General features: G+C 37.7%; 1 protein-coding gene across 1 annotated transcript in view; it reads right to left on the bottom strand.

Annotated features, from left to right (window-relative positions):
• tfec (transcription factor EC) overlaps positions 1-25940 on the bottom strand; it is a 48673-nt gene extending 22733 nt beyond the window's left edge. The window contains exon 1 of the mRNA XM_063006371.1: positions 25770-25940. Within this exon, the coding sequence (XP_062862441.1) occupies positions 25770-25940 (171 nt within the window). The remainder of the gene's footprint in view (positions 1-25769) is intronic.
• Between the last annotated feature and the right edge of the window lie 757 nt (positions 25941-26697).

The raw sequence follows: 26697 nt of genomic DNA, 5'->3' as shown, positions 1-26697 counted from the left end.
GCTCCCAGACAAAGTCAATTATGTCTGTGAAGGTGTGATAGACCGCTGGGCCACAAAAGCGTTGTTTTACCCAAATTTATATTACTTTTACTATCAAACCAGCTATTTCATATCCAAATAATCACACAGACTGCACTGTTTTCCTCATTTGACACTATAATCCTGCAAAGTGGTACTTTATTAAAATGCATGAATACAATACTAGCATATACCATACATGCACAGAGACGTGACTAGTTGTAGTCTATCACAATCATCAACAAGAAATTAGTTAAATGACCATGCAATTAGTGTGTTGCTATGTAGTTCTCTGTTCCTTGTTCACACACACACACAAATGCACATACACACACATTTTGATTCACATGTAAAAGCTGTATCTGCTCCATGCAAACTTGCAATGTCAAGCCTTTCTTATTTACTTTTAATATATGTAGCTACATACCGGCAGAAGCTGGACTTCAGTAAGTGAGATGAATTTGACTACACAGCAGCGGCTCATGGTTCCAGCATCAACACAAGGTGATTTAATCACACAATCCTAACTTCCCTCTGATGAAACCTCAAAGAATTAGCAGTAAGCATAAGTCGGTGTAGTACTGTGCCTTCCAGCACAGAAAGCAGAAGTGTGTGTGTGTTTTTGTGTGTGTGTGTGTGTATGAATGTGTGTGTGTATGTGTTTTCCTGATTTTTGCATGTTAAAAGCCAGGCTCGTTGAGGAAGACATGACACATCAGCATTCTCGGCACACATGCTTCCTCTGCCAGGATTCAGTCCAGCACCAGCCAGCAAGCAAAGGCCTGACATGAGCAAAAATGTGGATGGCCAGGAGCAAGGAATGAAATGTTTTGGGGAGGAAATGGGGATGTTATGTTCCTGGTTATTTCCTTTCTGCTCGTACACATTTTCTTAGTCAGCACATTTCACAGGCAGGTTATCTTTCTGACACACGCCTGGACACTAGACTCCACATTTACTATATAAAACACTGCACAGACGCACCAGCAAAATGTCATGCCTTGCAAGGTCACTACAGGTTACAGAATGCATGACTGTAGTTGGTGCTGCATAGTGTAATTTATCTTGCACTAACGTTCATCTACTATACCAAGGTTTGGCATTGCAAGTTACATGGATCAGGTGAAATTTAAACAGTATGAACAGTGTGTGTGTGTGTGTGTGTTTGGGGGGTACTAAAATCTTTGTACTAAGGTCTTATGTAACTTTGTACTAAGGTCTTATGTAACTTGAGGTCCCAGGATCAGTTGTTGAATGAACATAAGTACAACATACAAGAGACAGTACAGATCTATTTGCTAAGGTTAAAGAAAACCCAAACTGTCATCCTATGCTAAGAGGAAATTTATCTGGGCTCTTAGATGTAATCTAAGCATCACCAAAAATCAAACAATTTTTAATTTAATAACATGTAATGATATGGAAAATAAAGATCTTAGTTTTGATGTGAATTATGATTTTTTTTTAATTTATTTATTATTTCAGATTATTTATACCTTTCCCCATATTTGTTTCTAACTTTAGGGGCTTTCTCACTTGTTTTGGCAGATAGCTGCAATTATTTTAAATATTTGTTTTGGATAAAAATGTCTTAAATTAGATTAAAAAATCAGATACAGCAAGTACCACAACACAGACCAAAATGGATTTGGGAGGTTTCTAAACGACCTTTTGATCTGACCACATAAGAATATGCAGTGGGTAGCACTGTCCCCACAGCAAGAAGGTCCTGGGTTTGATCCCCAGGTGGGCCGATCTCTGTCCTTTCTGTGTGGAGTTTGCATGTTCTCCCCGTGTCTGTGTGGGTTTCCTCCGGGAGCTCTGGTTTCTTCCCACAGTTCAAAGACATGCAAAACTGTCCATGACCGACTTTGATGCGAAAACTTGTGAACTGATTAATCTTGTGTGATGAGTAACTACCTCTCCCCTCATGAATATAACCAAAGTGTAAAACATGATGTCAAAATCCTAATAAACAAACAGACACAGACCATTTTGCTGCCCAAATGTCTCAGGAGTTTCTGGTCTGAGATACTAGAGAAACTTTGTAGCAACAGTTTGGGAAAGGCCTTTTTTCTGTTCGGGCATGACTCTGTGACCAAGTGCACAAAAAGCAAGGTCCATAATGACATGTTTTTATGAGTTTGGTGTGAAAGAACTACAGTGGCCTCAACAGAGTTCTAAATTCAAACCCCAATAAACACATTTGGGACAAATTGGATTAGTTGTGTGCCAGACCTTCTCATCCAACACTAGTTCCTTCTCATCCAACATCACAGATATGCTTTTTTAAGGAATAGGTACAATCTTTCACACACTTCAAAATTTTGTGAAAAGCCATTCCAGAAGACTGGGGACTGTTAGAGCCCCAAAGAAAGAAAAAAGATGGAAATGGAATGAAATGTTCAACAAGCTCATAGTCAGGCATCCACGTTTCTCGCTATACATTGAGTGTGTTCGATATGTTTACACATGTAAATGTTGTTTTTTCCCCATCACACCTAGTAACCAAGTATGAGCACTCACCTTAGTTAAATTCATGTAGTGAATGCATAAAACATGAGCTACATCCTGTAAAAGTTACTCTGCTTCTAAAACAAGACTTCAAAGTCCAGCTCACATCTGAGGTACGTTTTATCCAAGTAGAAAAGGAATGCATAATAGCAGGTGCACTTCAATGATTTATATCAAAATTAAATATTACACCTATTTCTACAGTATTAGAAGAGTGCTGGCTGCTCCCTCTACAATTAACTTGATATTTTGTTTGTTTTATTAGTTTAATGGACATATTGGTACCATAAACAGTATTATGTGGCTACTAAGGAATGAATAATATAATATTGGTATTATTCAACTGAACTATAAATGAATGAATGAACTTTGGCTGCTCCTGTTACGGGTTGCCACAGTGGATCATTTGATCGCATATTTGATTTGGCACAGTTTTTACGCTTGATGCTTATACCCCCTTATACTGCATTGTCAGTCAAGATTGCTGCAGAAAAACATCCCCACATCATAACTAACCCACCTTCATGGCTGCCCGTGGTGATTGTAGCGTTCTGATCATGAGCCTTGCATTTCTTACACCAGACAAACTGCCGATCCATATGGCCAAACAGTTCCAGTCTTGATTCATCACTTCAGTGAACTGTGTTTCAAAACTCTGCAAACTTATCTAAATTTTCTCAGTTGTATCCAAATTCCTTTTGTCCCCTCATGTGCTGGTCTACAGACTTTTTGGTGAAGTCCTTGTTTGTTAGGTGATCTTCTGGTGGCTGTCACTGACACATTTGCCCCAGCTTTCATCAGGTCATCCTGTAAGACTTTTGTAGGCCTGATCAAATTTTGAGCTTTCTTCCATGGCCAGGCAGGTTTGTTGCTGTGGCATAAGTTTGAATCTTCTGGACAAAACTTCTAATAGTGTCTCTAGGAATGTTCAAGGTCTTGGAAATCTTATACTCACTGCCCTTTTTGGCACAATGAAATGCTGTCCTCTCTTAGCTTTTGTAACAGATCCTAAGTCTTCACAATGGCTGAAACACACCTTGAACACTTGAATCTCTGGGTGGTGTTTATATCCTAATATTGTGTTGGTCCCCATTTTGCTGCAAAAACAACCCTGCAACTGTGATGCACTGTGTATTCTGACACCTTTCTATCAGAACCAACATTAACTACTTCAGCAATTTGAGCCACAATAGCTCGTCTGTTGGATCGGACCACACGGGCCAGCCTTCGCTCTCCATGTGCATCAGTGAGCCTTGGCCGCCCATGACCCTGTTGCCGATTTACCACTGTTCCTTTCTTGGACCACTTTTGATAGATACTGACCACTGCAGACCGGGAACACCCCACAATAGCTACAGTTACAGCTCCAGTCGTCTAGCCATCACAATTTGGCCCTTGTCAAACTTGCTCAAATCCTTACGCTTGCCCATTTTTCCTGTTTTTATTTTTTAAATGTTTACTTGCTCCCACCCACTAACAGGTGCCGTGATGAAGAGATAATCAGTGTTATTCACTTCACCTGTCAGTGGTCATAATGTTATGCCTAGTCAGTGTATAACAAATCTCAGCTGAAGCAAATTAAAACTGGTTATTGATTTCCCAATGGTTTAATCATGTTGTAACCCCACTTTAGGTCATAAAGACTATCAGTAGGTTTTAAGATCAGCAGTTTTATGTAGGGGTTGAATAACTGAACGGGCAGCATTAACAAAATATCCTGCTACTCCACTTCATTTGCTGTATCATTCAACTGATAATGGCTTAATTTAATCTAAATCTAGCTCTGCAAAACATGTAGATTATAATTCATATTTTTATGTATGTAGAGGTGAATGTTTATGATCGCATCTGCATATGCTTGGTCTGAATTTTGTTTGTTGCAGGTCTCAAAACATTTAGTCTTTGATATCCAAAAGTACATGCAATATGCATTATATAAACAGTTTAATCTACTGCTGAAACTGAGTGTATGTGCTTTTTTAAGATGCAATTAGCACTAATGTAATTTTTGCTCTAAATCAATTAAGCTGTGCCTGTGCCCGAGCAACAAGGGAAGTCTTTTACAGACACCTTACAGGAATTCCACAGATCTCTGTACTGTCCCCTGTACACAAACAAATTTAATAATGTGGCATGTATGCCAGTAATTGAACAAGGAATAAGCCCAAATAAGACTAAAGCATACAGTCTAATAGTCACTGTAATGTATTTTACCATCAGTGCTGCCCACTAAAATACATTGTTTACATTTAGTTTACAATTACACTGATCAGCCATAATATTAAAACCACCTCCTTGTTTCTACACTCATTGTCCATTTTATCAGCTCCACTTACCATATAGAAGCACTTTGTAGTTCTACAATTACTGACTGTAGTTAATCTATTTCTCTACATACTTTTTTAACCTGCTTTCACCCAGATCTTCAATGGTCAGGACCACCTCAGAGCAGGTATTATTTAGGTGCAGACCTACCAACATGTACACATTTTGCGTAACGGGCACGCATTTTCACCTCCAAGTACGCTTGTACGATTCCATGTACTAAAGTACGCATATCGTTTGATCTCGCATTTCGCCAGTTTTAGTCAAGTTGTCACTAAAGTTGATTCCGCCACTGAGCCACAGAGATCTGCTTTCAGCCAATCAGAGCGCTTCATTTTCACCCGACCGCCCCGCCCCGCCCCGCCTCGCCTCGCCTCGCCAGAGACCGTATTAATGATGAGACCCGCCACGGACTGCAGTATGAATGGGATTTCTCACAACGCGAATCATGGCGTCCTTTCAAGGATAAAGTCCCGGCCTTCAACAAAAAGAGCCAATCAGCTTGCTGCTTGTGCCGAGAGCGGAGGGGGGTCAGCGTGCTATTGGCGAACCCCCCCTTGCTGTGGAGTTGTAGTAGCGCAGTAGCCATAACAAGCCGAAAAATCACGTTTTTTGTGCATTATTGAGAAAGACGCTACAAACTGTTCATGAGGTTTTTATCAGATTTTATCAACGATGTAAAATATGTTGTTCAAATGGTAATCCCCTTTCGCCCGTTGAGCTGAAAACATTAAAAGGTAAAATTAAGACGATGAGTTAGCCCAATATTAACCCGATGGTATTGTTAACCACTCGTCAAGGTTACAAGGTTCATCTTTTCAATATGTGTGTTGCAATTGTAACCATCACATTTCCCTGTATTCTTACAATTTTAATATTTTTATTTATTTATTTACAAAGAATGTCTTCAGTTTACTTTAATTTCTGAGAAAATTCTCAGGTGTAAGGAGTTTCCATGGGCTATACCTCTTGTACTATAGTTTATTTTCAATGCAATGTCGGGTGTGTGGTGTGATTGCAGTAACTGTCCAAAAGTAATGGTTTACAAGTATATGCTTATGGAGTAACTAAGGAAAGCAAAGCATTGGGCTATATTTCAATTTCGCTTACACACAGCTCATGTGAAGCAACAAGCAGATAAAACAGTTTAAAGAAGTAACTGTGTTCTACAGTTAATCTGTTGTTATTATAATGACCGCAACACCGTTGTAAAGCTGTTTTGATAATAAAACTTGAGTGAAATGTAAGTGGTGGGTGGGCGGTGGTGGACTGTACTATGGGGGGGTTTGAGCAGGGGGGGATTTGTACTCATAAAATTATTTTAAGGTTGGCAGGTCTGTAGGTGGTGGATCATTCTCAGGTCTGCAATGACATGGTGGTGGTGTGTTAGTGTGTGTTGTGCTGGTATGAGTGGATCAGACACAGCAGCGCTGCTGGAGTTTTTAAATACTGTGTCCACTCTATTAGACACTCCTACCTAGTTGGTCCACCTTGTAGATGTAACGTCAGAGACGATCGCACATCTATTGCTGCTGTTTAAGTTGGTCATCTTCTAGACTTTCATCAGTGGTTACAGGAGGCTGCCCACAGGACGCTGTTGGCTGGATATTTTTGGTTGGTGGACTATTCTCAGTCCAGCAGTGACAGTGAGGTGTTTAAAAACTTATCAGTATTGCTGTGTCTTATCCACTCATACCAGCACAACACACACTAACACACCACCACCATGCCAGTGTCACTGCAGTGCTGAGAATGATCCACCACCCAAATAATACCTGCTCTGTAGTGGTCCTGGGAGAGTCCTGATCATTGAAGAACAGCATGAAAGGGGGCTAACAAAGCATGCAGAGAAAAAGATGGACTACAGTCAGTAATTGTAGAACTACAAAGTGTGTCTATATGGTAAGTGGAGCTGATAAAATGGACAGTGAGTGTAGAAACAAGGAGGTGGTTTTAATGTTATGGCTTATCAGTGTATGACTGAATGCAGTTCAAGCAATTGAGGGTTAAGGGCGTTGCTCAGGGGCCCAACAGTGGCATCTTGGTGGCAGTAGTGCCAGTACCTTAACCACTGAGCTACCACCTCCTGTTAATAGTCAAAATTCAAAAATAGGGAAAAAAAAAAAGTCCTTTGCCTACCCATTTAGTTAATTACAATTTATTTTAAAATATCTCTGGGCCACAAAAACCCATATCATCAGCAGCTGAACTTTGGAGTCAGAGCCAGCCAAAGATGTTCAAACTATAAAATATTTTTGTATATCATATACATATTTTGCAGTATCAATATCAAATTTAGTAACTTTAAATAAACCATTAATGCACCAAAATACTCAAAATAGTTTTGACCAAAAATGACTATTTGGTATGCTCTTCAAATGAGTAAAACAGCCAAAATTTGTAAAATAAAATATACAAAAAACAAGAAATTCAAATTTTAAGCGAATTATGTGCCATAATTAAGCAACACTTTACCTTCATCTTGTACAATGACTATTGCTGGTGTAATCAAACAGACCCAATCAGCAGAGTCCTATTAGAAAATAGTAACATGAGAGCTTCAAAGCAACATGATTTTCAAGATAAGTTTCATCCTCACTTCTGTCACTGTCTTTAAGAGTCTATGGGGTTTGCATGTTCTCCCTGTGTCTGCGTGGGTTTCCTCCGGGAGCTCCGGTTTCCTCCCACAGTCCAAAAACATGCAAGTGAGGTGAATTGGAGATACAAAATTGTCCATAACTGTCTATGACATTAAACTTGAGAACTGATGAATCTTAATTATTAACTACCGTTTTTTGTCATGAATGTAACCAAAGTGTAAAACATGACGTTAAAATCCTAATAAACAAACAAACAAACAATAAGAGTTTATAAGTGTATATTCTTTCAGTGTTTGCATGGGTTTCTTTTCCACTTTCCATGCTGACATTAGCCTGGCTACTCCACATATATAAGTATAAGTGGCCCTGCAATAGTGCCTGAAGTCCTTGGTGTAATCTTTACTTCCAGTCAATGTCCTGGTTGCTACTAAAAGCCCCTAGGTGAGGAAGCCCAGATAAAGCTATTGATAAAAATGAATCATGAGATCTTTATGTCATCTGTGTTCCTTGCTGTGTCTTCATTCTGACCTCCATCAAATTTACAAAGTGACCAGACTGTGTCATATGACTTCCCTTCACACACCGGGTCCACAAAAAAACACTAATCGCCTGCAGTGCAGGGGCTTATGGGTAAGCTGTGCTTTTGAAAGGAGCTCTTTATCTAGGCATAGCTAACCACTGGTTCGTAACAGTGAAATGAATTCTTACACTGTTAGAATTCAGTGTAATATAGTGTGGTCCAAATGACTATACGGCAATGCTTAACATGGGGCTTTTGCACCTTATTTCAGACATTAAGCTTGTTAATCACCAAAAACACACAAATATTTTTGACAAAGGGTTCAAATTTTTTATAAACATGGTATAAAATTGTGTGAAAGACTGCCTATTAATCTCAGCATACATAAGTTTGGAATGAATGTCAAACAAGTTCATAGTAAGATGTCCACACACTTTTGGCCATTTGGTGTACATTATATAAAATATCTGCCCTGCTAAAATATCCCCAGTCTTTGTTGTTCTTGCAAAATGAGACCATCTAGGAGCAAAATCAGCTCAGCCCCAAAACAGCAGACCATACAGGCTCAGAAGTACGAAAATGTCTGTAGTGTCCATAGCAACACTACCCAGTTTTAAACTACATCAGGAAACATCATCAAAACTACATATGTTAGTTGGGTATAGTATGGATTGTCTTTTACCGCATCTACAAACAAGGCTTAGATCGACTTGCGTAGTGCTAAGCATCTGCTGGACTGATGTAAAGCACACCAGCATTGGACCCAGGACAAGTAAAAACACATTCTCTGAGTTAATTATCTGTCAGTATAAAGGATTGAATTAGGTTTGACACTACCCAATGACAACTGTAAAATAATGGTGGAAGAGGAATTATGGTGTGTTTGGTCTGTTTTTGTTTGTACACTACATTGCTTGGTATCCTCAGTGCCAAAAATGTCTTTTAAGTGTTGTGAGAAGAAATGGCAACATTACAAAGTGGTGAATGGTTTACCATCCCAACCTTTTTGAAATGTGTTGCAAGCCTAAAATTCAAGAATGGATGTACACCGACTAGGCATAACATTATGACCACTGACAGGTGAAGTGAGTAACACTGATTATCTCTTCATCACAGCACCTGTTAGTGGGTGGGATATATTAGGCAGCAAGTGAACATTTTATCCTCAAAATTGATGTGTTAAAATCAGAAAAAATGGGCGAGCGTAAGGATTTGAGTAAGTTTGTCAAGGGCAGAGTTGAAATAGCTAGACGACTGGGTCAGAGCATCTCCAAAACTGCAGCTCTTGTGGGGTGTTCCTGGTCTGCAGTGGTCAGTATCTATCAAAAGTGGTCCAAGGAAGAAACAATAGTAAACCAGCAACAGGGTCATGGCTCATTGATGCACGAGTGGTCCGATCCAACAGACGAGCTACTGTAGCTCAAATTGCTAAAGAAGTTAATGCTGGTTCTGATAGAAAGGTGTCAGAATGCACAGTGCATCACAGTTGCAGGGCTGTTTTGGCAGCAAAAGGGGGACCAACACAGTAGTAGGAAGGTGGTCATAATGCTATGCCTGATCGGTGTATTTTAAGAAATAAAATAAAGTTCACCAGACAAAGCATGAAATATCTTAGGTTCATACTGGCTATAATGAAATAACAGTCAAAGTAAAAAAAAAACAAGGAAATGTTTTTATTTGTATTATACAGTCACACTAATGTTCTTGTTGGGGAATGGAATCCTTGCTTACAAAAAATCAAGTGATCTCTAGGTCATGGCAGCAAAGGACAAACAACTCCATTTCAATGTCCATGTTCACATTTACAGCCATATTAGTGTGTAAATACTCCTCATTATCAGCCAAGATTCAATTATTTTAAAAGCATCAGAGTTCGTCAGATACAAGATGTGTGTGCAAGATATTCAAGCACAATCTTTGCATTCTATTTTATTTTAAATGTCAAGAAGAATGTAATAAGTGGAACAGATTTGACTGAAAGTGTGCTGCCATGTTGTCTGATTTTAAATGCTTAGTGGATGTGACTTAATCAAAGGTTGACATTTTGTGTTTTTGACTACTATGAATAGATACAGTATACCTGATCTGGAAAACTAAAATCCTTTTTTTACTACGAAGCATATTGATAACATTTTGGCAGAGACTTCAGTCTTTCAGTAAAAATAAAAGAATTATTTAAAAAAAAACATTTATTTTATTTCTTTAAGCCCCCACCCTTGTATGACCTTTGTTCTGCAGTGCAATAAAATATATTTAACTTTATATTTAACCACATAAAGTGCACTTTTGTAAGCTAAATTTGCAAACCACTGTTCAAAAGCTTTTGCTGGACATATATTCATTACAGCTATAATTAAATTGCAGGAAATGAAATAATCTAATTTAATTTTAGATTTAATGAAAACTAAGCAGAAAATTAAATCAACTTTGACCTACCCCAAACTACTAATACTTGCTTTGGCTTCGAACAAAAGAACACTTGTGCTAGATGTCTTCAGATACATTCATTTTTTGAGTGTGTGTGTGTGTGGTGAATTATGGTGCATCTGTCTACATTGGACCAATGTGCTGTGTAGTACACACTACAGTAAAAGATGTGTGTAAGTGTGTGTGCGCGAGCTTTGGGTTCTTAAGTCACGTGTGACCATGTTAAGTGTTTTACAGACAAAGTACTAGGGATCAAGTGCACACAAAGCCTTTAGTCAAGCTTCATCTTCAGTGAACATAAATCTCTATAGCCTTGTCACACAAATGCTTAGACAACAATGATGTGTTATTAACACAGTAACACAGTATTTGACACTTAATTCCCTGGTCTGTTATAACACAGCCAGTGCACTAATGCTATAATTTTACTAGTAAATATTTATGCCACTTACATCTTACATACCACATACAAACAGAACTGAGTTCTTTAATAACATTTAAATATATCACACATTTATAACTAGTCTCATTTTTTAAGAAAACTCTGTCACATTATGCTGAATTGAAACTTGTCTGAATGGTCAGATGTAACCCAGAAACTACAGAAAAAGGTCCAAGGTAGTTGGATTATGGGTGACACTGTCTGTAGTCAAGCAAGTTTTACATCGCCAAGAAATTAAAGTTTGATATGCAAAAATAAAGCCTCTTTTTCTGACAGATTGTGTTTTCTTCCTGATATTGGCAGAAGACTACTCTTCCATGTACTTTTTAATAGGTGCAATAAAATTGTCCTATTTATACAGCCCACCAGCTGTTATCTTAAATTACTATTTAGATATTATGAGACCTTTAAGCTTGTTGACATGCATTTGCTGGACACTATCTGATACTTAAAAAGGAGTTAAAGTAGTCTGTTTTTGAAATGCAGAATGTTAAGTGTAAAGTGCACATACTTAAAAAGTGACTTTATGCACCATTAATGGCTGTCAATTATCATCATCAGATTATTATTATTGTTGTTATTATTAATGGTAGTAGTAGTAGTATTGTTAATAATTTATTCCTAATCTTTATTTTATTGTCATAAATATTGTTTGTAAATATGTATGATGTTTTAACAAAGATAATTTATTCTTTGGGGTGCACAGGTGGCACTGTGGTCACTGGGTTTAAATCGCAGTTATGCCGGCCTATCAGCCAGCCAGGCATCTAAACAGATAAGACTGGCTTTGTCTGAGGGAAAAATGGCAAAGGTCTTGTGATGGATTGACACCTTGTCTAGGGTATTCCTGCCTTGTGCATAGTGTTTCCCGGTGAAACTGAACCAGCTGTGATGCTGACCAGGATAAAGCAGTTGATGAAAATAAAATGTATTATTTGATTCATTGCTTTACTTATTAATAATGTTAACATTGAAAAAACAAAAACTCAGAAATATAACTACATTAATTATATACAGATTTGTATTGGTCATTAAGTTCAAACAAGTAGTTTCCCAGCACAGAGAAATAGTACTGAAGTAGAAATCAATGCTTTGATCTGAAGCAAATCATGTGTGATGTAAGGGCGGCATGATGGCTCAGTGGGTAGCACTGTCACCTCACAGCAAGAAGGTCCTGGGTTTGATCCCCAGGTGGGGTGGTCTGGGTTCTTTCTGTGTGGAGTTTGCATGTTGTGTCTGTGTGGGTTTCCTCCGGGAGCTCCGGTTTCCTCCCACAGTCAAACGACATGCAAGTGAGGTGAATTGGAGATACAAAATTGTCCAAGACTGTGTCAAAAACATATGAGTGGTACCTGGTTACTTTAAAGTGTTGTTGTGCTAAGTAAAAATTTATAAACAAAGAATTTTAAATCCCTTTAAATGTTAAGATATTCATTTTGAATTGTTGTTAGGTTGATTTTAAATTCTATATACCCACTTTGCTGCACTTCTCAAACAATGACTCACTCTTTTTTGCCACAATGCATTAATAACAAAGCATTTATTTGGGGGGAATCCCACATTACTGAGAGGCTTTGAGAAAGTTGCATGTGTACCCTCTGCTAAGCAGTTTACTCAAAGCTTTGCACCTACATGATGTTAACATGACTTGAATTCTGTCTTTTCATCACCACAGGATGCTCTTCATACCAAATGCCTGACTTCAGACTCATTAATCTATTAATCACTCAGGTATGGGAACCCTGTGAGGTGAAGTCAGTTTAAAATTGGTTGCATGAATGCAGTATCCACTATAGCATGTGCTATTTTAGCACATCATGTGCTGTAAACTGCTAGATTAGATAGATTCCAGTTAGATTTTATCAATTAGGTTAAGGGTTAGATCAGGGGGTTTTTTTTACACGCGTTTTCTATGTTGGGACAAGGTGAATGGTAGTGTCCCAATATTACATTTAAACACCAACCATTCCAAAGACATATGTTTAGCCCTAGAATTTTTAACTGTATGGTACATCATGTGCCTCTCTTAATATATGCAAAAAAAGCTTTTTTATTATTTTTAATACACATTATATACACCAACCAGGCATAACATTATAAGCATCTTTTTGATTCTGCACTCCTGCACTCTCTACATACATTTTTAGCCTGCTTTCACCCTGTTCTTCAATGGTCAGGACCCCCACAGGACCGCTACAGAGCAGGTATTTAGGTGGTGGATTATTCTCAGCACTGCAGTGACACTGACATGGTGGTGGTGTGTTAGTGTGTGTTGACACTGTCACTGCAGTGCTGAGAATAATCCACCACCCAAATAATATCTGCTCTGTGGTGGTCCTGTGGGGGTTTTTTAGGTTTAAGACTTGAAAGTTCAAGTTTAAGAGGCTTCATGGTCATTTCAGTTCTATAAAAGTACATATTGAAACACAGGACTGTTCCTACAGGACCAGGGCAACACAGTACACAAGTGCAAACAAAGTTTTCCTACCAAAGTACATTTACATTTTCGGCATTTAGCAGACACCTTTATCCAAAGCAACTTACAGTATACAGTTTAAGCAACTGAGGGTTACAGGCCTTGCTCAAGAACCTAACAGTGGTAACCTGGCAGTGGTGGGGTTTGAACCAGCAACCTTCTGCTTACTAGTCCTGTACCTTAACCACTAGGCTACAACATACAAAGTATGTACTGACAGATGAATTGTACTTACTGGACATTAAGCTATTTGTATTCAAGTTGACCATTTTAATAGCATTTGTAGATAATATATGTGGTTGATAACATTTTGACTTCTTAATGGGAAATGCACATTTTCATATGTTAATCTATCAGTATTTTATGAAATATAATAATTATATATTTTTTCAGTAGTGACTGTCCACTAAGCTATGTCCTATCGCTATTTAAAACTTAAATTTAATTGGCATTTATGTTGGACACTTTTTTTAAAGTGAACAAAGAATATAAAACTATTACATATAATTCACCTATAGTTGTATTACAAAAATATCACATTCTGTGTATGTTAATCCACAAATGCTTTAGAAAAATATTCAGTAATGATATACTGTTCACTTAGTTATTCTTACAGGCACATTTAAAATTGTAATTTTATTGTTTAAGCACATTTTATACTATCAAAGTAATACTGTATGTGATGATCAAAGTTAATTATATTTATACTTTATATAAAAAAAGATTTTATTGGATAGCAGTGATGATCTTAGCAGTGCATTTTATTTTTAAGGCCTGCTTGTACAGCGAGCTGACTTACCTGACCATACCAGCTATATTCCAGCATTGCGATCACACAGGTATCTTAATAAAATTCACTAAAGTAATAACAACCACTTGCACTCTTTTCTGCTTCAACAAAGAGACTTTTCCGTCCTAGTCTGTCGACAAGTCCGTGGGTACCAGTCCCCCATCAATGCTACAATCGCACACATGCACACACTAAACTCAACCCACACACACATGCGCAGCCTGCTGAAGTTTTGCACTGCTTAGCTTACGAATGAACCTGAACCCATTATTTTGAGTTAATGAATTGAAAGAAATAGGGCACGGAATGAAAACCGCAGGGCCAATTACTGGCATTCTTTAATGTACAACTTACTTACACTTAACCAAACCCCAATGCATTTATACCTTCGTCCTCTGTGTTATTTATCGTGTATTCTGATTATGGACAGAGGTGATTGTCTAATTGTGTAAATGGTCTTAACTTTGTGGATGATGAGAATTCTCATCGTTTGATTGACAGTTGATGGTTCGATTAGGGATCCTGTTTGAAGGGTTAAGATTAACCTTAGTACACCATATGACTCCACTATAGCAAACATACAAACATACCACCAACTGTTAATAAATGTAAGTACTTTTTAGGGTTTTTGCAAGTAAGTTTATAAATGCAGCCACTTGTGTGGAAACTCTCTATTAGGTCTGACTGGGGGGATTTTTAAGTCTTTAAATTTCACAACAACCATCAAGATTTTAAGATGTGTGTCTTCAATTTACACCGATAGACCTAAACAGGGGCTTTAAGAACATTTTTAAATTATTACACTATCATAATTAATATAATATTTTTTACACTAACATCCACTAATGTAAAGTTTGCATGTCTAAGTGGGTAGCACTGTCGCCTCACAGCAAGAAGGTCCTGGGTTCGATCCCCAGGTGGGGTGGTCCTGGTCCTTTCTGTGTGGAGTTTGCATGTTCTCTGTCTGCGTGGGTTTACTCCGGGTGCTCCGGTTTCCTCCCACAGTCTAAAGACATGCAAGTGAGGTGAATTGGAGACACTAAACTGTCCATGACTGTGTTGGATATAACCTTGTAAACTGATGAATCTTGTGTAATGAGTAACTACCGTTCCTGTCATGAATGTAACCAAAGTGTAAAACATGACGTTAAAATCCTAATAAACAAACAAACAAACAACATATTTCGGTTTCTTTTGTTTTTTGGCAAAAAGTAAGCATCCATACAGCTTCTGCATTGCACACTATCCCCCCACTCTTCTGTTTACTTGAACTGCGAGTGAGGAGTGAAGCATCGTGTCTTATTTTTAGTTAAAATCTGTTTCAAAAGGAAAAAATAAATCTGATGGATTGTAGAAAGAAAAATAAAAGTATCTGTCATTCAAGAATTTTACCAGTGAAATTAATTTAAAACTGCAAACGATGGCCTGTAGTGTTTTTCTTATAGAGATTATGAGTCTTCAATCAGTGGTAAATTCCACAGTATATATTCTCAGGGCTAGTGTGGCCTGGGACGGTAGAATTCAATAATATCCTGGTGCCCAAAATACCTGGCAGCATCCTTCATTCATTTATTGTCTATTCTTCCACTGCTTTATCCAGGTCAGTGTCTCAGTGGGTCTCTGGCCGAAAGGCAGGAAACATCCATCACAGGGCACACACACACACACACATACACACTCGAACCTGAGGCAATTTAGTTGTCTTTTACTTGCTTGACTGCATGTCTATGGACTGTGGAAGGTAAACCAGAGCACCCGGTGAAAACCCATGCAGACACACTGATCCACACCAATTCCACACTCCAGTATTCAATATTCTAACATTGTTACCAGTTTTTTCAGTCTTATTTTATATTATATTATGATAATATAACATACCAAGCTGGAATGCTCATGTCAACATTTTTATTTCACTTTGCCGTTTTCATGTGGATGGTGAGATTTAAAAAAGAAAAAGAAAAAGCCTGTGTATTTGTGGACACTGCCTCACAAATATTTCTATTGTACTGTCTCCATTAAATTTAGTTCTTGTTTGACTGCTAAATTTGGTCTCAGGCCTACCATGATCTAAAACCAGCCTGTACAGTGATACCATTAGCATTGTTGTGGCTTTTTACAAATTGCAGGACAATTTTCTTCTCGTCCCAGTTATGGTTTAACAAGTGAACTGTCTTTACTACTGATAACATCTCTGTATTTGCATATTGAGTTGCCACTGAATAGCCCTAGGTTTAAAAAGGCTCTACCTGAAGGCTTTTGTTTTTTAGAATGCTACCACATTCCTTTAGTAATATTCACGTAAGACAAAGCCTGTATCTGATTCTGGTCAGGTGTCTTAGCAGTCATCGCCTTCTATACCAATGCCTTGTTAGTGTCCCTGCTACTTCTTTCCCAGGACACATGATTTACACACCACAGGGTGTTTTCACAGTGTGAACACTAATAGGTGTTCTATTAGTAACACGTAACCTAATTGCTGCTGTAAAACCTGGTTCCTTTACCTTGGGCTACTTCCCCTAGCATGTTTAGGGATAAGATCTGCAATCCCACAATAACACAGATAATAGAAATACCTGTTGACCAGAACTCCTGGAGATTTTCCAGTGACCTAGAGGTAAACTGTGTCACTGTGTATATTTTCTCTCATGGAAAAGATCATAATACAGGATTTTTGTTCATATTACAGAGTTTCAATTCCTACAAAGTCTGCCACAGTATGGGGATGTATGACAATTTCTTTGACAAGAAAAGTAAATTGAGATTTTAAATCAACGTGCTGCCTTTAAGACGTCATTTTCCCCAGGGACGTCCGTGTGTTTTTCAACAAAATAATGCAAAACCACATGCTGCACACTTATCAAAGACATGGCTGCAAAGGAAGATAGTCCGGGTTCCGGACTAGCCTGCCTGTAGTCCTGACCTGTCCCCAATGGAGAATGTGTGGACAATTTTAAAATGAAAAATGCAACAACGACGACCCCGTACTGTTGCACATCTCAGTAGGAGAAGAAATGTACAAAATAACACCTAAAACACTTCATCACTTAATTTCTTCAGTGCCAAATTGTTCTTTAAGTGTTGTGAGAAGGAACGTGAAGCTAACAAATTGATAAATATATCAACAAAACAGTGTACCAAAAGGATTGAGAGTTATGAAAGTGTTGTTGACAAACGTGAGATCGTAATACAAGACCATAAAAAGTATTTGGCCCTTCTAGTTTTTTTTCCATTTTGGTTTATTTGTCATATTACAGGGTTTCAAATCCCACATCCCACTTTGAAAAGAGCCATGTCCGAAAGACACCAGAGCTAAATCTCAATAGATGTGCTGGCCAAAGGGGGAAAGGTCACACGCAGTATTGCATGGTGGTCAAAGTCAAAGGTCAAACAGAAGGATGACACCCAGGAAAATACAAAGGCTGATAGAAGACTAACTAATCTCTTTTGAAATTTAGGTTTCACTGAAATATTGCATTTGTATAAAATTCTTTGGGTGGTTTATAATAGGATCATTTTTAATTTAAAAAACCTATGAAATATTTGTTTTTATAAAGTAACCTTTTATATTAGCTGGATTTCACCCAATCGTAATAATAATGACAAATTCATTTTGACTGAAGTAAGATTATGCTGACTTGATCTGTATTAAACCTCATTTATAACCTGATTAGAATTCACATTCCAGCTAATAAATGACTGGAACACATATGTCATTAATTAAAAAGTTTTCTTAATTGAGATATAAACTCTGCTGGGTCAAAAATATCCATACAACTTGAATTATTAATTTTGGGGTGTTGAAAATGTTAAATCGTCATTCAACTGTGATATACTAGTAATACTTTCTCAGTGATTATAATTTCCTACAGTTAGTGACCTATCTATGCTGACATAAAAAGGGATAATTTGACTACTATTAGACAAAGGCAAGACATTTTGTCAAAGTGGTCTAGTTTAAATTGACTACCAAAAACAGGTCTGCCATCACTATAGGAGCTAATGCAACACAGTTTTTGCTGTACACATTGCACTGTACGCAAGCTTTACATTACAAAAGTTGCCAATTAAATGGGATTTTGAATTCAGGTTTATGGTTTTTTGGCCACACTAACCAGAAATTTGTTTTGGACTATAAAAAGTAAGGCAATGTCAGCATGGTGATGGAAGTATTATGCTCTGGTGCTGATTGACTGTTAAAAAACATTGTGTGGCTGGACATAGACTCAAAATAGAGGGACATCAAAATTAGCTAAATCTGGATAAAAGCTATTGAGATGACCTTCTTAAAGTTAAACTCTATTTGTAAAACTCCAACCAAAGCTGTGTGTCAAAAAAACCGAGACTACTATTACTGTTGCAAATATCAGTTTCTATCATTTTGCACAGATGCTGTTATTTTTTCAGTATGTGTGTAAAAGAGACCATAAATGGCCTCAAATGCACTCGTGCTGACTAGAGCTATGGGCACAGAAATGCCCTTGTGTCCCAACTAAAACCCCCACATATCTTATGTATTGACCATTTTTCTTTTGAATCCTATTAGTGACTGAACTTGGTTTAACTGAAAAAGACTGCCGACTTCACTCAATTAGAGCTAATAGGATTACAGGGCCGGTATGGGCCGGGAGGTTTAAATAGGGCTGGAATTTTGGCAGACACCTGTTACATGTACTGCATTAATCTCATAAAGGCGAGTATGTAAGCTCGTTAATGAGGCTCACTGATGCCAGTGCACAGGCCTCCATATTTGTTAAGAGGAGGTGGGGAATGTGTTTTTTACAGCATGGCAAAGTTACTGGTGTTCTGAGGTTCTTAGGTGTAGCATTTGTGTGGTCACAATCTGTATTTATCTAGCCAAACTAATTATTTAATTAATAAGGTTATGGATGCATGAAGCACTGCTTATAGCCAGACAAACTGACTCTGTGCTTTGTGCTGAACATACTGTATTTCCTGTTGCATCTAAATGAGCCAACATCTTTAAAGGGCAGTGGTGAATTATTCTATTTATAATCTATATACAGATGTCCAAAGGTTGGGTTACCAGGAGCCAATACCACAGCTTGTATGCAAGCTGGCATAAAGTGGCATACATTCTTTTTTAAAGTCTGTAAAACTGTACTGGAGAAACGGAACACTAGTTCTTTATAGCACAGTCCTTAAATAGTTGCTTTGATGGTCAGTTGGTTTGAAATCTAGGCTCTTTGAAGGCCATAGCATTACTGTAGACAAGTAACTATGGTTATTACACACTTTTTCAAATGTACTTAGATCTTAGATTTCTCTTGCCATATTGGTAGCAGCTTATTGTTTTTATAATTTATCCCTTGTTATACGAGGGATCTTCGAAAAGTTTCCACACTTTTACATTTTGGTTAGAAATGGTAAGGGCGGGAGGAGGTGTAATTGGTTGTGTCTGGGAGACTGAGAGAGACCTAATAGTCCGGATTTAGCACCATCTGATTTCTACCTTTTTGGACGCTCAAAAAAGTTTTAAGGGTAAGAATATTTTCATGTGATGATAATGTGAAAGCAGTGGTGCATTAGTGACTATGTGCTCAACCAAACACATTTTTGCTGAAGGCATTAAAATGGTACGATGCTAAGAAAAATGCATCGCACAGGAAAGTGATTATGTAGAAATATAATAAATTTGTTTTTGAAATTCTTAATAAATATAGTTTTTAAAAAGTGCAGAAACTTTTTGAAGAACCCCCGTATGTCTCCACTCATTTGTTATTTCTATTATTTATTTTTCAACCAGATGCATACTCATTAATCTGTCAAACGTCTATATTTACTGATGTTTCTCACAGGCATAGCACAGCAGACACATCCAATTGGGCTTTTAGAGATACCACAGACACTCTGAACATCCCCCCATGGCTTCATCTGAGGATTATATGAAGTTTTTACTTAAATTCCTTCTTGCTTTGTCTCAGCTGTGGAAAGATGGGGTGATGCAGGGCAGGTCAGTCTCCAACCCACACTACACACAGTACAGAGAACTTGAAGGGAATCAGCTTTAATCCTATTAGTGGGGAAGCAACCCTCATCGATCAAAGCGATTCAAAGTGGGCCTGTTAACACAAAGGGCCAAACAGTGGGGTCTTGCCTTGAAAATAAAACAACAGGAACATTACAATGAGACATTACATTAACATTAATTCATAACATTTGAATATAGTAATGTTTGATCAAACCAAGAAGAATGTATTTTAACACAGTGGGGTCATCATCTCTGGAAATAAAAAATTAATGAATTAGGATGGTGTGGTTGTTCAGCTTTTAATGTGAGCTTTGTACAGCTCCTGGGTCCTAGGAATCCTCACCTCCCGTCACTGTTCTAGTTTTTTCTGTGTATTCCAGTTTTATAAAAAGTATGCATGAATATAAAATGGTTACTGCCTTGATCTGTATAGAGTGTATTCCTGCCTTGTACCCAGTGTTTCTCAGTGTACTCTAAACCCACAGCAACCAAGATCAGGATGAAGTGTATAAATGAATGAATAAAGTAATAGATACTACATGTCTTGTGGTTACCACACACAAGTTGCAGGCTTCAAATGCCCATTGTCTTCAGCCTTGTTCTTTCTATCACATACAAACAGCTGACATTATAAAATTATTATACAAACAATGTAGTATAGGTCATGTGATTTATTTAACTAAATCAATTAATTGACAGATTTGGTGTGAAGGGACCTCAATAGCCTGCACAAAGCTAGGACCTCAAGCCCATTGATTATCTATTAAATGGATTAGAATGTTGGTTGAACGCCAGGACATTTCATCCTGAATTGATGCTTGACCACACATATGCTCTTTTGACAGACATACTGGAAGAAAGAAAGCCTTTCCAGAGGAGTAAAGGCTTGCAAAAAGGGGACTTGTACTGCTATATTATATTATAACACGGTTATAAATAACAGGTGTCCATATACTTTTGGCCATATAGTGTAAAATCAATATGATTTACAACATATCTAGAACCAGGGCCAGGAGGGTGCTAGTCCACACTGATTAAGACTATTTGAATAGCTTGATTTGAATAATCACTCAGCTCTTGGTAAGGACTTATAGCTCGCACAATGCTGCCACAAAATCCTCAGGGTCCGAATTCCTGAGAAATAACTCCTGAGACACGAAGAGCCATTTGGGTGGTTTCTGCGTCAGTTTGCGGATATCTGCATTTGTCTGTAATCGCGTTATGTGACTAAGCGGCACTGCAGCAGACATGAGAATACGGTCCAGGTTTTAGCTAGTATACACGTGTGCTCATGTTTTATGCTTCTAAAACTACTGCTCAATACAATTATTAACTTTTATTTACGAGTTATAAGACTGTCCTGTAACCTGGGCATTGGGGGTGTGTGTATAGGTCCCAGTCCCAAGCTTGGGTAAATGGGGGAGGGGGGGGGGGGGGCATTTGGCATAAAAAACTGTCAAATCAAATATGCGGATCAAGTGATATTTACATACCAGATTGATCGAGACCCAGGTTAACAATGTCCACCCCAAGAACTGTTGGTCAGCAGTGTACTGGTGGTAACTATTCTACTGTTTGGCCAAGGAGGAGAAAGCAGGAGAAGAGGGGGGAAGAATGGTAAGAAGGTAGAGGTTGAGAGTAGGAATGTTGAACATGGGCACTATGCCTGATAAAGGGAGAGAGCTAGCTGATATTAAAGAAAGAAGAAAGGTTGACATACTATGTGTGCAAGAGATGAAGTGGAAGGGAAGTAGGGCTAAGAGTATTAGAGGTGGGTTTAAACTGTATTACCATTGTTTAGATAGGAGGAGAAATGTGGTAGGGGTAACCTTGACAGAAGAGTATATCAAGAATGTAGTGGAGGTGAAAAGAGTGTCTCATAGAGTGATAAGTGTGCGGCTGGGAATTAATGGAGTGCTGATAATTGTCATTAGTGAAAATGCCCCACAAGTGGGTTGATAGAGGAGAAAGGATTTCTGGATTGAGTTAGATGAAGTGGTGGAGAGGGTACCCAACGATGAGAGCGTTCTGATTGGAGCTGAACTCAATGGGCATGTTATTGAAGGGAATAGAGGTGTTAAGAAGGTGTTAGGTAGATATGATGTTAAGGTGAGGAATAATGAAAAACAGATGGTGGTAGATTTTGCAAAAAGAATGGAATGTCTGTAATGAAAACACATTTTAAGAAGAAGGTGGAACACCAGGTGACATAAGAGCAGGGGAAGGTGCACTATGCAGGAGACGCAACCTAAAAGAAATTGGAGATGGCCTGGTGGTGGCAGGGGTGAGTGTAGTTTGACAGCAACTGATGGTGGTCTGTAGGATGTCTTTGGATGTCTTTGAAGAGGCGGAAGAAAGTGGAGTGCAGAGGGCGGAACCAAGGATTAAATGATGAAGGTTAATAAAGGCACTCCATGGTGTAGGTTCTGTTTATTTGTCGGACCTTCTCAAGTGCTAGACTCCATCCCAGAATTTAAGGTTGTCAGATGCTGGTCTCCTGGTAGTTCCCAGGTTCAGACTGAGTACTATGGGCGGTTGATCTTTTAGTGTTGCTGCCCCTTCACTCTAGAACTTTCTTCCTTCCTCTCTATGTTCCACTTCCTCTCTCTCTGAATTTAAAGCTCTTCTGAAGACTCACCTTTTTTCTCAGCACTTTCTCACTTCATCTTTTGCTATTTCTGTGTGATTGTTACTTTTGTATGTAAAGCGACCTTGGGTTTTGTAAAAGGCACTATATAAGTGTAACATTATTATTATTATTATTATTATTATTATTATAAAAATAGAAGGTGGTATAAAATTCAGAGAAGAGGTAAGACAGGTGCCAGGTGGTGGTGAAAGGGAGCTAGACAACTGGACACTAACTGCAAAAATGGTAAGGGAATCAGCCAGGAAGGTACTTGGAGTAACATCTGAAAAGAGGAAGAAAGAGACTTGGTGGTGGAATGAAGAAGTGCAGGAAAGTTTAAGAAGGAAGAGGTTGGTGGAAGAGTACTGGGAACTCCTGAGAGACAAAGAGAGTAGACAGGAGTACTCGGATATGCGGTGTGAGGCAAAGAGAGAAGTCTAAGGAAAAGGCAAGCGGCATGAGAAGCTGGGACTTGTACTGTATTACCAGACAGAGGAGCAAAGGTGGGAAGTATTTACAGCAGGTTAGATGATGTTTGTGGTTGATATTGTGAAGTGTAGTGAGAGTAGGGAGCAGGATAAGGAGCGCCTCAAGAGATGAAGGTTTTCATTGGAGAGAAGGTGAATCAAAGTTAGCAAGGGTAAAGCACAGTACATCTGTGAATGAGAGGAAGGTGGTGAGAAGGTTAAGTTGGACAGAGTTATGAATGTGATGAAAGCGGACGAGTTTAAATACTTGGGGTTGAGTGTACAAAGTAATAGCCGCTGTGTTAGAAAGGTGAAGAAGAGAGTGCAAGCAGTATGGAGTGGGTGGCAGAGAGTGGCAGGATTTATTTGTGTACTAAATGTACTGTTGCCTCACAGCAAGAAGGTCTTGGATTTGATTCCTAATGAATAAATGAATGCATTGAAATTAAAAAATAAATACCTTAATTAATTAGTGACACTAATTGATCAAAAGTATGTGCACACCTGACCATAAGCTTGATGGACAGTCTATTCCAAAACTAGTTCTCAGTTCATCCTAATAGTGTTCAGTAAGGTTAAGGTCACAGTTCTGTGCATGTCACTGGATTTTCTCCACAACAAACTTGACAAACTGTGTCTTCATAGACGTCGCTTTGTGCTGCAGTCAGTACTGAGTCTTTATTAGATATGATTGATTTTATACACCCTTTTAGTAACAGGCTGAAACATGTGACCTCACTTTTGGCTACATATTGTATTTACAGTCGTGGGAACATGGAGCAATGTATAACATGGATTTTCCTGTGGAGAAGTGCCTTGAGGAAGTGTGATGTTTAAATTTCTTGAACTGGAAATTACCTGTTAGTTTTAACCAATACTACTTACCTAACCCCCTTTCAAACCAAATATCTGGCTCTCTATGCAGCTTTTATAATAAAAAAAAAAAAAAAGCCTCATTACCGTCGAGTTTCATCACCTGCATCTACTTTTTACTTAACATATACTGTATTATTACTTATTCCAAATAACATATCCTGTTATATCCTGTACTACGTCATTTGATATTAAGAATTTTATCAGTGCTTCATTTTTAAATTATTCAGATGTGCTGATATCTCTTTAGTTGGTCTTTTAGTTCAGTTTTAAGCTCTCTTATAGATTCTTGGATATGCTAATATATTACATAACGCGTCCAATAAGGTCCAATCAGTTCAATATCAGTTTTAGTATTTACATGGAAATATTAAATATTTCTAACTGAAAAAACGGATTCTATCTCTGGTTTGCATTTGCATTTAGCAGTCAAATCCAGTTCAATTCTGAAGTAAAATACATATAGTATCTTTAATACCTTTATTATCATTTTATCTAAGTATATGTACGTATATCCCTTATTTGAAATCAAATGCTAGTTTGCTGTTTTACTCATAACCTTTGCTGCATATCATTATTAATATAAACCTGGCCTTTAATAAAAATGTAATTTTTCCATTATTTGTTTGTCCTTGTTTACTTCAGCAGTCATAAACATGACACATCAGATGATTACTACTTACCTCAAATTATCATGATAATTAATATCAATATAAAATTCTATCTTGCTATTATAATTATTAATATCAGCAACAAAACATCCAAATAAAATCCTCATGATAAAACTCTATAGATCATTTGTCAATGTCATTTAAATGTCCTCGTCATTCAAATGGATGTTATTGGACACACTGAGTGACAGAAACTACCGGATTGTTTAGTGATAGATAGTTTTGCTTGCAGATATTATTATCATATTTTCATGACAACATAATCAACAAAATTTAAGCTAAATTTACACTATTTAAACAGGTAATACAAAAGAGCAGAGAACATATACAATTTTGCCTCTTTTTAACACATGTATTTATCTTTTGCACTGGAAATATGAATTTGCATTTGGTCATACAAACAAACACAACCTACCCCAGCTAAACCTGCATCATATGGCAAACAGAATATGGACATCTTGTAAAACTGTGTACCTAGTCAAGCATAGCCTCAAGAATTCAAATGGGAACATCAGTGACCTAAACAAAGGTGTTTAATTTAAATAACAACACACACACACACACACACACACGCACAACTTCTAGGCCCACAGTGATGTGACACCTGTATTCCATCAGCTTAAAATTCATATCAGATTAGTTTTTAAGTGATTCTTGGGTTACACATGGTCATCTTGACAGATTCATTTATTGCATAGGGTAACAGTTTAGCTTTTAATTTTGAATTTGGCAGACCACTGTTCCATGTTCTTTACAAGGGGTCAGGTAAACAAGCCTTATTTATATGGTCACATAGTTAAATTACATGATAGAACTTCAATTCAGCAAATTTTGACATATATTCTAGATTTTAAAAAGTGCTGCATTTATTATGTGTGGGAAAAACAGCTTTAGAAATCTAAGAAATTCCAAGATTTTCATGACATACATGTCCCTCACAAGTGTATCTCATCTTTAGACTTTAAGTGTATGAATTAAAGACAGCTGGGGCATCAGATTTAATTTGAAGTCAGTTAGGATGAATTTACCTTCCAAGTAGAGCAGGTTTGGTTCCAGGCTGGGGGTTGCAAGTGATTGTAGGTTCCATGCTGGGGTGTGGATGGGAAGCTATAGGAGTACTGCCATGGCCCTCGTCTCCACTGCTCATTCATTTCACTCCTCATAACATAATCGGGCACGCTTGAGTGAGTCTGGTACATTCTGGAAAGTGCTCTGAAAATAAAGAAAGTTTGAAAGAATTAAAATCTTAATCAAATGCTGCATTTTATGTAGATGTGTACTCAGTAAATTAAATCTCTAAATTCTATTGGAATATTAATTCATGACCTGTACATGACACATTTTAGATACATTTTACTTTTGCTGTGATCCTTATTTTGTTTATTTATAATACCTATCTAATTAACTTAATTTGTGTACATGGTGACCTACTGTTTTATGAATGATCCCTTTTTAAAACTCTTAAAAATTGGAATATAGTAGGGTCTAGGATTTTATTAATGCTTTTAATGTTTTTAGTTTGGAGTTTGTAGCACAGCCAGTAATTGATTAAAATCTAGCTCGATTATAATAAGAATCACATGTTCTTAATAAAGCACAATCTGTTGATATGAAACCCAATCGGACTGGATAATTTTATCACCAGACTAATACTCAGACTTTATGCTTCTGTGTTATCATTTAAATAATGAAATAATGGTTTCAGCTCAAAGTCACAGGCAGAGAATTCTGTTCTTTTTGCAGTAGTTTAATAATGTAAGTATCTCTTGTTAAGATTCTGAATAGTATGGCACAGGTCTGTGAATGGTCTCTGAGAAGGATATCACTGGACTCTTGATGGTTTATAGCTAAGATACTCGAGTAGCATAGTCTGGACAGCTGTTGGACAATCAGAAAAGCTATTCAGCTGCTTGGGTTAAGAGCAGACACAGCAGTCCCAAACTACAGTCTTTTGTA

This window comes from Trichomycterus rosablanca, chromosome 1 (genome assembly GCF_030014385.1).
Source record: "Trichomycterus rosablanca isolate fTriRos1 chromosome 1, fTriRos1.hap1, whole genome shotgun sequence".
NCBI lineage: Eukaryota > Metazoa > Chordata > Actinopteri > Siluriformes > Trichomycteridae > Trichomycterus > Trichomycterus rosablanca.
Note: the sequence above shows the minus strand (reverse complement) of the source record. Positions and strands in the feature narration are given on the sequence as shown.